This window comes from Poeciliopsis prolifica, unplaced genomic scaffold (assembly GCF_027474105.1).
Source record: "Poeciliopsis prolifica strain line A6 unplaced genomic scaffold, Auburn_PproV2 SCAFFOLD014, whole genome shotgun sequence".
Lineage (NCBI taxonomy): Eukaryota > Metazoa > Chordata > Actinopteri > Cyprinodontiformes > Poeciliidae > Poeciliopsis > Poeciliopsis prolifica.
Window position 1 is genome coordinate 1466769 of NW_026562389.1, and position 15263 is coordinate 1482031.

Genomic DNA, 15263 nt, shown 5'->3' on the forward strand with positions numbered 1-15263 from the left:
TATTAAATAAAACATGTGTACAACCTCTTTCACTGACTGAAACGAAGCCAATTAATATGGCATCTTTCCAACACTGAAACTGCTGAAAATGAACATAATTTGTATCAATTACTGCTTCACAAACATGTATCAGAATCAACTTGCCCATTAAATAAAGGCACAAGAGTTCAAACGAAAGCTGTGGAGTCAGATTTTCAACACAGTTTATTGATCAAATGTGTTCAGGTTTAAGAGATGATAAAAAGCCTCTCTAAGTACCAAAGACATTATGAACAACCACTTGACTTGTAACACTTTAGATGTAAACCAGGAGCGAAGTATTGATGTAACATCTAACCCAGAAAAAAATAAGTGGATAACATGTGCTATTTCTAGGTCAGGCATATGTCACTCAAGCTGGTTGCACTCCATTTGAAAGAAACCATCTAAACTGTATCTGACCAAGAAAAAAAATATAAAAAAATTCAGCAACTCCATCAGTAACTGTTACATCAGTAAACCAAAAACTTGCCATGAAGCCTAAACATAAATGCAGATTGATAATAATTAACTGCAGCCATTTCCTGTCAGGTTAGCTGAAGAAAACCAAGTGAAGCTTTCCAAAGGTTGTTTTTGTGTTGAAATCAATATCAGGCAGTAGAACAGACCACGATTTGCAATAAGTGAGGGAGGAAAGCAACAACAGCATTTCTTAGACAGCCATTCAGAGAAGTAAGAGCTCAAATGGGAACATTATTGGTGGATTATCTCACTCTTTCATTTTGCAAGATAAATGGTGAGACGGTTTTCCATCTGTCTCTTATGCTGTGGATATTCAGTAATGTTTACTGTATCAGGAGGTCTTTCCATCTTACTTTTGTGTTGATTTCTTTCTAAACATAGAAGGAACAATACAACATCTTAATTAAAGGAAAAGAGGCACATGTTACCATCCTAGAAAATAAAAGTAGGACATGCATTTGGTATGTGTTGTGTATATCATATCTATATTTGGGTCACATATGCACAATAGTTGCTGACTTTTCTTTAATGTTAGATTTGTTCACTTTCTGTGCTGTCCTGAACAGATTTCTAAGACTTTTCACAAACAGGAGCCAAACCTGAAGGGACTGTTACTCAGGGATCCACAAATCCCTCGTGTAGCTCAGAGATTACATGCAGCTCAAACTGTAATATTAAATAACAAGAGCACAAATCTCAGTCTACACTGTGTTTAAATAAGATCCGTGAATATTCAATAACAAGTTGTGTGTTAGATGTGTACTTGCTATGCCATTCTACATGCACAATGAAATTTCTAATGAGAAATGAGAATGACTGCAACCAGTAATTTCTAAAACTAATTCAATTTCTTTTAATAATTCAGTATCAGTCAGGAAAACTTCAGCTACGGATCAAAGAAAACAAGGTTCCAGGCCTGAAATAGTTTCTAAAAGTTACAAAGATCTTTCAAGCTACAACTTTCACTCACTCACATAATGGCATGCTGTTCAGGTATTCACCGTTTTAGGAGTGCAGGTACTGTTCTAAATACATATTTCCATTTATTTTAAGACAGCTGATGAAAATATGGGAGGTTTTAAGAAGAAAATCAATTAAAGAAAGAAAAAAAGCCTAGAAAGTCACAAATATGAAACAAAATAAACTACACAGAAAGTCTAATTAGCTTAAGCACAATAGCAAAATATGAGCATGTAATTTTGCAGACAGATGGACTTCTGATACTTGAAATGTTGTTACTCCTGGACAAAATCAATTTTCACTACTAAAGCAAAAAAGAGGTGCAGTGTCCCAAATCATTATGCAGGCACTGGAGTACAGGCGTGAGTTAGACAAATTTCACACAAGGACCTGTAATAATGTTCCCCACAGACTGAACAGTTCAGTGGCTCTCAGCATTTATATGAGCCTGGTTTTTCACAATGTCGAAGAGGAAATGGTGACTGCTAGGAAGGCTGACACATTCTCACAAAGAAATCACAGCATCTTAGAATATATACATGCGAGGACTCTCTACGTATTCCAGCTATTAAAAACAGCCAATTTGGCTTTGGTTTTAAAGAAATATTTTAAAAAGAGACATTTAAAATTATCAGTGGACATACTGCTGCATTCAAAGATAAACTAGAAGTTTTGGGTTATTTTCTTACCTGCCAGAAAAAAAAAAACTAGTGACAAGAAACAAAACTTGCTACTAACGACATACAGACTGACCGGGGGATATGTACATGCGTAGTGTAGCACAGTGCTGCTCAAATGGTCAAAGAAATACACAACAGACTTGACATTACATGTAGTTACTGCTCCAAAACTTATTTGGTGAATGATGAGCTGTGAAAGTTAAGTTATTAGATGCTTAAAGTCACATCAGTTTAAGATGTCATTTGTTTTGCACAATTTAAAAGTTAAGCAAATCCTTATGTCAACAGTGGGTGAACAGCATGCATATAAGATTTAAGAGGTGTTATTTTATAAATTACATCTGCCATCCTGATAAGGACTAAGCTGTCAGTTTAGTCCTTATACATATATAGATTTAAATTTATATATGTATAAATAAAGATGTCAACATCTGGACTGCAAGTTTGGTTGTTTGGTTTCATTTCTAACATTTCAGATCTCACCCCCTTACTATAAACCAAATCAACCAACAAATCAGATAAGGACTAAGCTGTCAGTGGTACATTGCTGGTCTAACAAAACATGGCTAATAAAATTCCAAAAAGTTGCTTCTGTGATACATGTGGAATAAATGCCCATTTGGGTATACGACATCAATCATGAGGTGGTTTATCTAAAGATAAATTGTGGTTGTTATGGGACAAAATTTGAAAAAGTCCAAGAGGCATAAATTATTTTATCAAGGCACTGTCATCTTGTACTAACATCCCCCACGTTATTTATTCAGAAGAAAAGAGAAGACCAATCCAGCCTTTACTTAGTGAGGTGTTTTTACAGTCCTGTTATGATGTGACTTCAAGTTGGCTCTTTGATCTGAGAAAATGTTTTCTTTAGTACCAGAACTGGTTAAGCACTGGAGTCTCTTCCCTGGAAAAAACCTACATAAGCGCAAATAAAAAAATCTTACAAGAGGCAGAAATACTATAATAATTAAATTCCTTGTCTTAAATTCTTTAGTTCTCTGGCAGAAAATCTCACAAAGTAAGAAAATAATAGCTCCTCAGCTCATTACCCAGTCTACATAATGTTTGCTGATGAGCTCAACTAATGGAAAGTTTATGACTGCAATGTGTTCATTAGACTTTTTGAACTTGCTTCTCTCCAAGTGCTGCCATACAATGTATCTGAACTGAAATGCTCCAGAAGCCTGTGCCCTATGTCTGTGATTAAGGCAGTGACTACAGATATTTATAGCTTTGTACCCAATAGCAGTTCCTGCCTCGCTCATGAACACCCTAGGGATCTAATGACATAGCCAGGGGTTATTCTTCGTACTGGTTAAAAGCTTCACTCTGCAAATGCCATTCAGAGTAGGAGGACTGGCTGAAGTGGAAAAAAAAGAAAATTCAGAAGCTGATAAATCCAGTACAGACTCAGAGTGGCGGAGTGGCTTCCAATCTTTATGTGAAGGGATACAAATATTCAAATACAATAAACATTATCCATCCCGTCTTCTCCTTTTAGATGCTTAAATCATTTTTGTTTTGATATTTTGCCTCCCACCGAATCACCCCATCTTGAGTTGTGACTGGACGAAAAGGAAAGCAACAATAATCTTCCTCTTCACTGACATCTCCAAAGATAATGAAACTCCCTGCAGCTTCCTCATGGCAGGAGCAGTCAAGTAGCAGGAGAGGAATGGGAGAGATGGCCACCTCCACATCAAATGATGATCCAGATTTTAAACTGAGGTCTCACCGGAAGCCTGGAGCAGAACCATGGCCGGACTGTGACTGCGACATGTCAGTCCATAGACCTCAGGACTACCGATCTTTGCACCACACCAGCTACTTCACCGGCAACAACACAAGTACCTTCCGGGCAAAAATTAACTGTCTCTCCCAATAGGGTAGGCAAATATCAACAGCATGTGTTAAACAAGTAGCTGGCACTTCTCATTAGCTTTCTGTCAGGGTCCAGCCTCAGAAGTTGTTTGTATCTGCCTGTTATAATCAGCGTATATGTCTTATTGGGATGACTTGAAGCTATAACTCGATTGCAGAGGCTTGCATGTGAAGACGTGTGACCTTCTCATGTCTTTTTAATTGCAGCAGTCGGTCAGAAACTGGATTTCAATGTAAACAACACGTGCATCACACACCAGCAGTGTGTAGGTCTAGGAATAACTGAAAGCTGAAAGGATTTCAAGCCCTTAAATGAAGAGAAAGAAGCTTCCCTTCTCTTGTAAACACACAGTTTTGATTTTGTGTTCTGTTTGGCAGCATTTAAACAAAATGTGTTTTATTTTAATATTTGCACTTACTGGCCATTTTTTAAGACAAATAATGAATAACCCAATGATATCGGAGTGATTTTATTCATTTAAGCCTGGTGAAGATGACATGTAGAAGGATTAAAATAGGAAAGAAAGAGCACTTAGCTCTTATCTTAGACAAGAGCTAAGTGGAACCCATTAATCGTCTCCCTCTAAATGCTTACATGTAAGTCAATGAGTCCATAAGGAGGCCAATACCATAACTGTTACGAGGTTAAACATAGCATGGTTGTTGGCCACAGATAGGCTGGTCTGAGTCTTTTAAAAATTGCTGATCAACTGTGAACTGTTACAGGGTTTTTCCAAGGTTGTTTTTTTCAGAGAAAAGACTAAACAAGAAAAAACACCTGGGGAGCATCAGTTTGTGGGCAAACAATGCTCTGTTGATGCAAACTGGTTTTAAATGATAGGAAGGCAACTGTAGCTCAAATAAACTTCCTGTTATAACAAAGATATGCAAAACGCCCTCTCCAACCCTCCATCATTTAATACTTAGAAACTGTTTGACAACAGCAGAGGAAGATCATACAGACTGTCAAGTCATAAGAAAAAAAAAAGAATTTCCACAGACACCAAAGTTGGACAAGAGGTAAGTGGAAAAGTTTTTTCTGGTCCAATGAATCTTTCGCAGCATCATTTACACTGTCGGGTACCCACACATTATTTGTCACCTCTTTCCCTTAACTGCCAGCTGAAATCTTCCTTTACTTACCCCTACTGTCTGATTTTCCTCATAATTTTATGATTGTTCTATGTTGTAAACTTATGTATTTACATTTCTATGTGTTCCCATATTTCTTTACAATTTCTTTGAAGGAGCTTTGGCAAGGTCATGCTGGTAAATGAGAACCGGCTGGCTAACATTTTACGTGATAATGTAAGGATTATTTGTGGCAGTACTAGAACTAATGAAAGATAAACACATAACTGGTGCACATAAAAATAAAAAAAACAACTAATTAAAAGTGTGTTTTAACAGTGAAGAAAGACATGCTACACGGGGCCCAAGGTTTGAATTTAGTCTGGTCTTAGTACTGGAGAGCAATGTGTGCCTGTTACACAATTAGCCTCCTGTGTGAAATCTGATTTGTTTGGGTTAATCTAATTGAAGCCTAATTTACCTCGTGAAGCAAATGTTAATGTTGTTTCTGTGGTCCATACTGCAGATGAACTGCATTCCTTATTTTAGAAATATCTGGATCAATTTAAAGATCATATGGGTGTTTTTAGTTCAGCACATCAATTTGCGCTTCCACCCTGTGTCCCGCTCCCTGTGTAGCTGTTCTGCCTTTGTGACAATAGATGTTTTGTCTGACAGCCAGGGAAGCAAGAGGAGCCAGTGACACGCTTCCTATAGCTGACTTCCAAGATGACTGGACTGGCGGGCAGGCATCACTCATGGAAACCTGCATTTATGGAAGAAAGAGCAACCGCAGGAAACGGCGAGCCATCTGCCACAAACTTCCATCAGTAGTGTTCACTTCAGCCAATGAGCTTGAGGTGGCCTTCTCAGATTTCATTACATTTGGTCTTTTTATTTTCTCCCTCCTTTCTCTCCCATTCTTCCCTCTTTCCCAGAACAAGTAATTAGAGCAGAAAATTTTTCCCCACATACCCAGGCTGTCTTTTGTGTCAGCCTGTATGTGCAGTTTCACTATAACAGCTGTAACTGCATGGAAAGACCCAGCATATGTTATAGGTGTGCTGTTCTAATCCGCACCGTCACATATAGTCAGTGTGCCCTCTCAGGAGAGGTTGTGGTCATTGCGTAATTAAGGAAGCAATAACACCTCTCTTTATAGCACATAGTGGCAGCCCAGGGACTAAGTAACATTTGGCTGCATAGAGATTCTAAACCCAAGTAGCATCAATCGCACAACACATTTTAACATTATTTTCACAGAAAAAGGAGACAAAATGTGATGGGTTCAGGTGCCAGCCCATTTTAATCTTTCCTCTGACCTTTTACTTTTCAAAGCCAGACAATTACTCTAACCAATCTTTGTCACTGCAGAAGAAAAAGCAGTAGAGAGGCATCATTAAATGAACCTATAAAGATATTTATGGATGTCTTCATTTGAAATCAGTTAGTAAATTGATTTGAGATCTATAAGAAAACTGATAAATATATATATAGTTTTTTTCAACCCCTGTTTTTGAACTGATTATTTTGTTTGTAAACATACTTGCCAACAGTATGTGCTCTGATGTACTTTTTTATTAAAATAAAATTGAGATGATCCAAGATTGAGATGCCTCAATCAAGCTTCTTCTTGGCCGATACTTGACTGTCGCTTTCTTTAAGGCTTGCATGTTGGTTCATATTTTGATTTTTTTTTTCTAAAGGACTAACACATAAAGAGGAAGAGCTTCTCTCATGAGAAAAAGGTTGGAGGACTATCTATTTTTTGTGTGTACTATGATGGATGTAAAAGAAACATGCACTTCAAAGTACATTGATTGGTTGGTTATATGGACTGAAAATATACATGATTTTTAGAGGGTACTAATTTTCAGTATTTAAAGTGCATGTATAAAACTATACGCAATGCATTTAATGTTGTATGTTGCAGTCATTAAGAAAAAAAAAACTAAATCAGTCAAAATTTGAATCCTTTGTAGAAACTTCCAAAATAAAAAAACATTTTAAAAAATTTGATCAGTCAGTAACCGGTCGGTGCAAGATTCTCAAAGAAAATCAATTCAATTTCAACATTTCCTCGTTTAGGACTCTGAGTCTTTACAGGGACAAAAGTCTGAAAACACAGCTACAGATATGGATGTTATAATTCTTAATCAATTATATATGTTTTCTGATTATAACCCAATGCTCATAAGGCTGACACGTCATGGCTGGTCTAAATCAAACGGCCAGCTAAGCATTTGAAAGCTTCAATGCTTGGAATACTTCAAAAGGGAGATGAGCTTAATTTATCATCATTTTAAGTGGGTTTGGGTTGATAATACCCTATCAGTTTATTTATTTTGCATTATTTCGTATGCTATCGATCGAACTGCATGTGACATTTACTAGTTTAACCTTTGTCCCTGCGTCTTCAAAGCTTTGCAAATATATTTTCTTTTTTTTTTTTTCTTGGTGCATTAAAAAAGTCATGTAAAACTAAGGAAGCGTAAAAAGAAACAAAGCCAAACCTAGTCCTCTAAAAGTTGCTAGTAAATACAAGCGCATCATTTTAGCTCCACAACGCCCATCATCTCCAGCGCCGGAGAGCAAAGAGAAACAAGCTGAGGAAGAGCCGTTTCCTCTGCTGTTGTTGTTGTTGCTCCTTACCGTCGAAGACCTTGAAAGGAGGACGGCCACGACATCCTGGATTTCTTCAGCCCGGGTCGGTGTCCGGTGTCCACGGCGTAAGTCCGGTCCATGTTCCTCGCGCTGAGGTACCGCTCGGTGTCCGAAAAGCCTCTTTGTCTCACGCGGTCGTTCTTGCGCACTGCCAGCGCGTGGCGGAGCGGAGAGAGCGACGCCTGGTTCTGCTGCCTCCACAGATGTTTGGGCGCCTTTGCACTCACGCCTGTTCCGCCGGCGGCAACCACAGGAGCCGTCCCCACCGTCCCGCAAGCAGGTTCCATCCTCCCTGATCCCGTCGGTTTTAAAAAAATATATATCTACCTATATTTTTTTTCTCCCCACCCCCCAAGTTAAAATACACACTTTCTAAACATGAAATCGGAAGAAATCAAATATTGAGAGATTTTCTCAGGTCAGGTTTCCCCCCCCTTTTATTAAAAAAACAAAACAAAACAAAAAACCCATAGAAGCAGCAAAGTAAAAAAAAAAAAAAAAACAAAAAAACAATGTTCCTCGGTTTCACGTCCAGTATGTTTTGAGTTTAACTCCATCAACTTTGTCCTTAAAACCACGCGCAAACGGGACAGAAGGAGCCCAAATTGAATCCATTTACAAATTACGAGGCAAAGCTCTGTGGCTGCAGTTTGGACAGGGAGAAACTGTCCCAGAATGAGCTCACAGAAAGGAATTTACAGCTGAGCCCGGTGTCCATGTGCTCCCCGCATTGTCCGTGCATCTCTGCAAAGTGCATATGGTCATGCGGCAGATGCTCAGCGCAGGACAGTAGTCCCCCAAGAAACGTGCAAAACTTCTGAGGGTGAAGCCATCCGGACGTGTCACCATTGCTCCTGCTTCTAGGTTTGTCGAGCAGGAACGAACAGCCGACCGGAATATATGCAACAGGAAAATACATTAATCATGAGGGACCCACCCCGAGGTACCTCCCCTAAAATCATCCCGAGTACACCAGGATGTGGGATCGGGCATGGAGCCAGGTGGTTAGATGGTGAACACGTTTCTCAAAACAGTAACAGTTTCTCTCTCTCTTTTTTTTTGGGTGTTGCAAAATTGGATAGAAAGCGAAATGCTGAGCTTATGTGTTCCATCATACAGGTAACATACATACACACACACACAAAAAAAAAGCTGATCAGAGTAAATAATTAAACAGACTGTGCAGGATATGTGTCCATCGCTGCAGGTTACAGGAGTGCAAACATCCAGTCCATCTCGTTAAACCTCCCCTCCTTTGCTGTTTGCCATCAATTCCAGGGCAAAGGTGGACTCGTCTTTGCTTCATGTCGCTCTCCCCTTACGCTCATGGTGCAGCTCGAGCCCATCATCCTGGAAGCTATAGCATTGTTGGCAGTGCAGTGGTACATGTTCTAACAGCAGAAATGTGATCCTCCAGGAACAAGGTGAGGAATAACGGAAGTGGCAGGTATGTGTAATGGTGACAGGACGGCTCAAAGCACACAGAGAATGTGAGCACATCACAGCATGCAGGTGGACTCCATGTTAGAACTCCCAGACAGAATCAGGTTATGTGGAGTCCAACCCATTGGTAGCAAAACAGCAATCCTTCAGTTAACTTATTTTGTGTTCTGGGTGCCTGCAGCAAAACTAGCAAGCAACTTATGAGAACATTGCATACTGAGCAAAAGGCTGAATAACATTTTCCAGATTTGAGTTTCAAATACCAGATATCCTGCTGCGACTTGCAAAATTGCTGAATAATATGCAATGACTACTAAAAATGATCTCTTGATGATCAAGAATGATAGAGATAGGTCCTTTGTTCTCCTTATGCACTTTGTAGCATGTCTAATGCATAATGTTTTGGATTTCTATGACTGCTGTACTGGCATGCAAGACAACTAAGACTATGGCATCAGAATGCAATGCTTATGTTTGGCGAGCATAAACAGAAATCAATAACACGCTAAACTCGAGGAAGAAGCAGATATAGATTGATCCCAGTTTGAGTGCTAAAGAAATGTATCCTTACTGCTGTTTCAGTTTCACCAACCAAGTTAGACTTCAGCATCTATAGGTTTTCAGAAATGTATTCTTATGCAGACATACCCTCGGATCTTCCTCGGTCTGATTTTTATTTTGTTCATCTCCGTCTGAGTGGCATTCCTTGGCGAAAAAGTGCTTCAGCATCCATCTGGGAATGTGTCATAAGTCACTCTCTGTGCGTGCTGTTCACTAATGCCAACCGATCACCTTGAAAGTTCCTTTTTGCATCAATCCTGGTTGATTTGAAATTTTGCCATCTATCATTAATGTTTTACAACACCCACTGGCCACTAAAAGGTTTCCTTTGCAGAAATATTTTTGTGCACTTTTAAAATTTGGTTAGCGTTTTTAATCCTTTTTTAGAAAATCAAAGTTGTATTAATCTGCCCTTTTTCTTTTCTAATTGATTTATTGGTAAAAAAAAAATACAATAAAATAAAAAGGGGGATACACACCTCTTCTATGTGCTTTAAAGTCAAACGTATGCTTGCTGTAGCAACATGTACACTGAGAACGAACACTTCTGTAACTGAATTTGTATATGCATTTCTTTTCTGTTAATTATTGCAGAAAAAGAAAGGTATCCAAGTCAATGACACATAAATAGGTATTGTTATTTTTGAAACATCTTTAATTTCTTTTTTGTGCTATATATTTTATCAGGAGTTTTTCTTTGTTTATGTTGTGTTTGACCGTTGTAGTGAAGATACAGAGTAGTTAGTCCCTGTGGCAAGTATGGTTGTCAATAATTAGTGATTTCCCTTGACTGCTCCAATACAGATCTCATTATACTCACAGGAGATATCAGCAAAGCTTGACTAATTCAAATAAGCAAGTTGTTTGGTTGCAAAAATTTAGTGAAGATTTACAGACATAATTATGATTGGCACAAGTCAGAAAAAGAAATATTTGTGCAGAAATATTTTTGCAGCATAAATTATGCTTATTTGCTGCTATATGTTCCTTTACGCGTGGAAAAATGAACCTAATAAATTCCTCACACTGAGCAGTGCAGAATTTTAATTAAGAGGAAAGGGGCGGGGGAAAGAGCTGGTATTAGACTGGTGTCAGGGGAGAAGAAAGATTTGTACGTCAATCTGAATGATCGTGAAATTGTTCTCTTCAAACTGACTCCTAGTATGAAACATACAATCCACATGACTTTTTCCGTTTTAGAAAATTTACACTGCATTGAGATGAATCTTTCATTGGCTGTTCATTTGGATCAGACAGTCTTAACACATAGTTTTGCATAAGTACTTTTTTCTTGGTTTATTTGTTGAAACTTGACTATGATGCAAATGCAGAGTCACAGCTGTCCGAACACAAAAACGTTCATGTATATGTAAACGGAGCAACGTTTCATCTACTGTTTATCAGCGTCGCATCATTTGTTGTGCCAGCGAACCAACGTCTCTTGGGACTCGTGTCTGGCAGCAGAGTCGACTGATGTTTATGTGGGACTCTGCTACAAGTCCAAACGCAGAAAACACTTCACAGAAATCTGAAGGTGTTGGTGGTTGCAGAAAAACAGTAGAATAACAGCGATTATCCTTCCAAAAGTATTCACACTCCTTTAGCTTTTGGATTTTGTTATATTTCAACATGATTTACATGGATTTCATCTGCCTGTGAATAGCTAAAACCCACAAAAGTTTGAGCCCTCCTCTCAAAAAGCTTGTACCTGCCTATTTTAATTGTTCAAGCAACAAATATATATTGATATGCATACATATCCACAGTGGAAACATTCTTTTGTAGTAAGAACAGATTTTTTGGCCTTACAATAAGCAGCTAAGATTCTTATTCAACTACCTGCATGTTTAGTGTCACAAATTTCTCTCCGAAGCTGAAGATGGTGCATTTAATGGCATGTCCGCCATCCAGAATGCCATTCTCCAGTTCATTGATGAACCAAGGAAGTGCAGCTAAGATGTATACCCCTTGTTAAACACCTTTTCCATCACCAGTTTCCTCTCTGCATGTGTTCTGACTTGAGCCAGTCAGATTTTATTTATGTGATTTTTGTTTGACTGTTTGACTAAATTCAAAACAACAGATTCATGAACCTCATATTGTAAATGGTGAACTCAACAGAGCATGAGACATTGTGTTTTTTTTACACATGAACTGGCCACCTTTGAGTCTTAACCTTATTTTAACTGAAGAATTTGATTTGCAGCACAAAATATGACTTATCTTAAAAACAACTGTAAAATGAAAAAGAAGCAAAAGTCTTACTTGCTCAGTCAGATTAAATGAGTGTCAGTGAATATCAGTTAACTTTTGCCACAGATTCTTAATGCTAGTTTCTCCACCATGCGTAGCATTTTACATGTAGGCAAAAACGTTTTGTTCTTGACATTTTGGTTTTCTAAGTGTTTGCTTAGAAAACCCGACATGTTTTTAATGGGAATTCTTACAGACTTCTAACAATTCTTCTTACCAATCTTCCTTAAAAGGTCAAATATTGTCCACAGTCTTGCCCCCCACTTCTCTGGTTTTCACGATGCTGTTCTGTCATCAAAGTTCTTTAAAAAAATGTCAAAAGAACAACTGTATTTACATTGAAATTGAATTACAAATATGTGATCTTGCTGGATATTATTAGAGGGTGTTAGAGTAAAGGCACAACATGCATCATCAAAATACACTGAAGATTACACTTATGTGGAAAAACAAAAACAAAAATTTAAAATCAACACCTCAACACTCAAATACTTTTGCCTGGCATGTCACACCTGCTTGTTTGTATTCCAGGTAGTGAACGTATTTAAAGAGATGACAAAATCCAAACCAGCTTTAAAATCACTGAAAAAAAAATCTATTGCATCTATTTAAAACTAAAACCTCTAAAAGATCCACATTATATCGAGGTATTTCTGTAAATATGAGAGAACTCTATAAATGATAAAATGCTTATTCAGCTAATACAACTTAATCTCCAAAGAGTGCTCTGAAACACATTTTAGGAAAGCTTTCCACATTCTGATCAACCCATCAAAGTTCACTGACAGTCGGATGGAGGCTGAGCTGCCTCTACATCAAATGCCCTATGCCTTTTTTCACATAATCAGAACAGCAAGATGAATTATTCAGTATAGACAATGTTTTTTCATGACGAATGGCAGGCTCCGTCATAGATACAGGTGAGCGAACAATGCAGATGTTCAATGCATCTATGTGACAAGCAAAATTGCCGAATTGAGAGAACACCTTCTTGTAAATCAAACAGCAATTACGAGGAACAGGAAACAGTTTCCACGGATTTATCATGAAAATAGCTCTGCCCGCTTGAAATTTAACTGCTGGCAACTTATTTTATGTTTTTTGAAGATTTTGTCATGCTTTATTGCCATTTAAAATGCATTTGCAGAAGTGTAATAGTGTTTTTTTGTTGTTGTTTTTTTAAATCATGGAATTAAAACAGCATTTTGCTATATTAAACAGAAACTAATAGCTCATTTGCTGTACCTAAGGTCCTATCATCTGAGGTAAAAGCACAGAGGGAGAGCTGGAAATGTGAAGGATGAAGTTGGTGTATTTATTAGCAGCCACTGCACAGAGGTATGCAGGTAGCACTATGTGTATAAATAAGATTCAGAGCCCTTTTGAAGACTGCCATCAAGATCAAAGTCGAGTCAGAGAGGACCATCATCGTCCCCTGGGTAAATGAGAGGATTCTGTCATGTTTCAACGGAGACAATATGGGATTTTAGGTTTGACAGACAGCTTTGACCACTGACTTCACAGGCTGCTTTAAGCTTACTGGCTGTACTTCGATTTCCAAAATGCATCATGATTTCCCCACTGGACCGCCAGCTCCGATTGAGAAGGCTGGTGGGTGTATATATAACCCTGCAGGGGGAAAAAACCAAGTCGGAGAAATTGTGTTTTCCTTTGCCAAAACTGCGTTGTGCTAGAAGGAATCCCCAGACAGAAGCTGATTATTTTCCCAGATTTGTTTTCCAACACACCCAAGGGTCACAGACACAGTATGTATAAAACTGCTTTGTGTTTTACTTTGAAATAAAATCTACTGATTTCTGGTTGCCTTGGCTTGTTACGTCTGTAATGTTCCCTCTTTTACTGTTAGGATTAGTAAGTCACAGAGGTGAGGAACAGAAATCTGTTAGACCTCAAATGTTTGATGAGTCACCCTGTCTGATGCCAGATGGGGAACATTTAAATACCAATGCCTTGTGTGTCATTAAGCCATTAACAGCAAGGATACTTTCCTTTGCTGCAGACTGATTTCATATTTTGCTTTCCGCCCTTTCTGATGCTCTCTGTTCCTATCCAAGGCCACCCAATTTGTTACAAAGCTGACATTCTGTGAATACAGACATTCTGTCACCTTTTTATGCCACTCTCTCTTGAGGAATAAAACAGAAAGTGCAGATGTAAAAGCTAAACTAAGACTTCTGCTCCTCGTCATTACTGCAAGAGCATCGCTTGGAGGTGCAGTTGCACCAATTGATTTTTTCCAAATCAATTGTTAATGTGGATGTAAATATTGGCTGTTTGAAGGATGTGAAAGATGATTGATTGATTCTTTCCATTCAGTAATTCATTATTGGATGAATTATAAATGAGAAACGCCTCAGTGGACGTACTTTTTTATGGAGGTAATGTAAGTAAGCGTTGGTTATGTCCCTGTACTTGCGAAGCAAATCTTGGAGCATTTCAAAACCAGAAGGTCAGTTTTCTGAATTTACAATCCAGAAAACAATTGATTTACAACAATGACAAGACCTCAGTAAAAAAAAGCACTATTTTTAATATCACCAATTTAAATCTCAGATTTTGATCAATTTGCGATTCTCTTTGCCATCAAACCCCACATTTTACAAAACAGACTGGCGTCTTGATTGAAACTCCCTCAATACTATGGTGTGTTAGGTTTACTTAAGACTTTGGTGCATGCAGCAGTAGCGGACACTCTTAGAAGTTTGTAAAGGTTTATTGAGATCATAGATGGTTTGGCAGGAGGAGCTGGATCCCCACTGGAATAGAGGTAAGAAGCAAGTCTTTGGTCATTGAGATTTTGCAGGAGAAGGACATGGACAATGGAGAAAAGAGTTTATCTTGCTGTTTGGGAGGAGAGATTAAAATCGGAGAAGAGTTAAGTATATCCACAGAAGAGTTTGTGGATATAAACTCTACTGATTAGAGTAGTGATTTTTATCCGTTCTCTGTTCCAGTACTAGGAGCGGTGAATGAAAACTGGAAAGGTAAGTGCATGACAAAGATCTCTGTGGAGAATCTGGAGAGGTTGAAGGAGACCCTGGAGCTTGTCCAGCAAAGAGGACGAGCGATGGAGTGAGCAACCATTTAAAAAATATGCATTACAACAAAAGTCAAGAAAGGATCATCACAAATCTGAGAAAACCTTTTGCCATCTACTTCAGGGAAACCACTCTTCTAAATACCCCTTCGTAGTTTTGGTCACATGAATTGCAAAAATGCAAGTGG

At 38.3% G+C, this 15263-nt stretch overlaps 1 protein-coding gene across 2 annotated transcripts in view; it reads right to left on the bottom strand.

The window, feature by feature from the left end:
• pde4d (phosphodiesterase 4D, cAMP-specific) overlaps window positions 1-15263 on the bottom strand; it is a 190699-nt gene that overhangs the window by 133398 nt on the left and 42038 nt on the right. Inside the window, exon 1 of one of the 2 annotated variants that reach the window (XM_055039683.1) lies at window positions 7749-8580. The exons of the other annotated variant lie outside the window; for it this stretch is intronic. Within the exon in view, the coding sequence (XP_054895658.1) occupies window positions 7749-8047 (299 nt within the window). The 5' untranslated portion in view covers window positions 8048-8580. Of the gene's footprint in view, window positions 1-7748; window positions 8581-15263 lie in introns of those variants that run through there. 2 annotated transcript variants of the gene reach the window in all.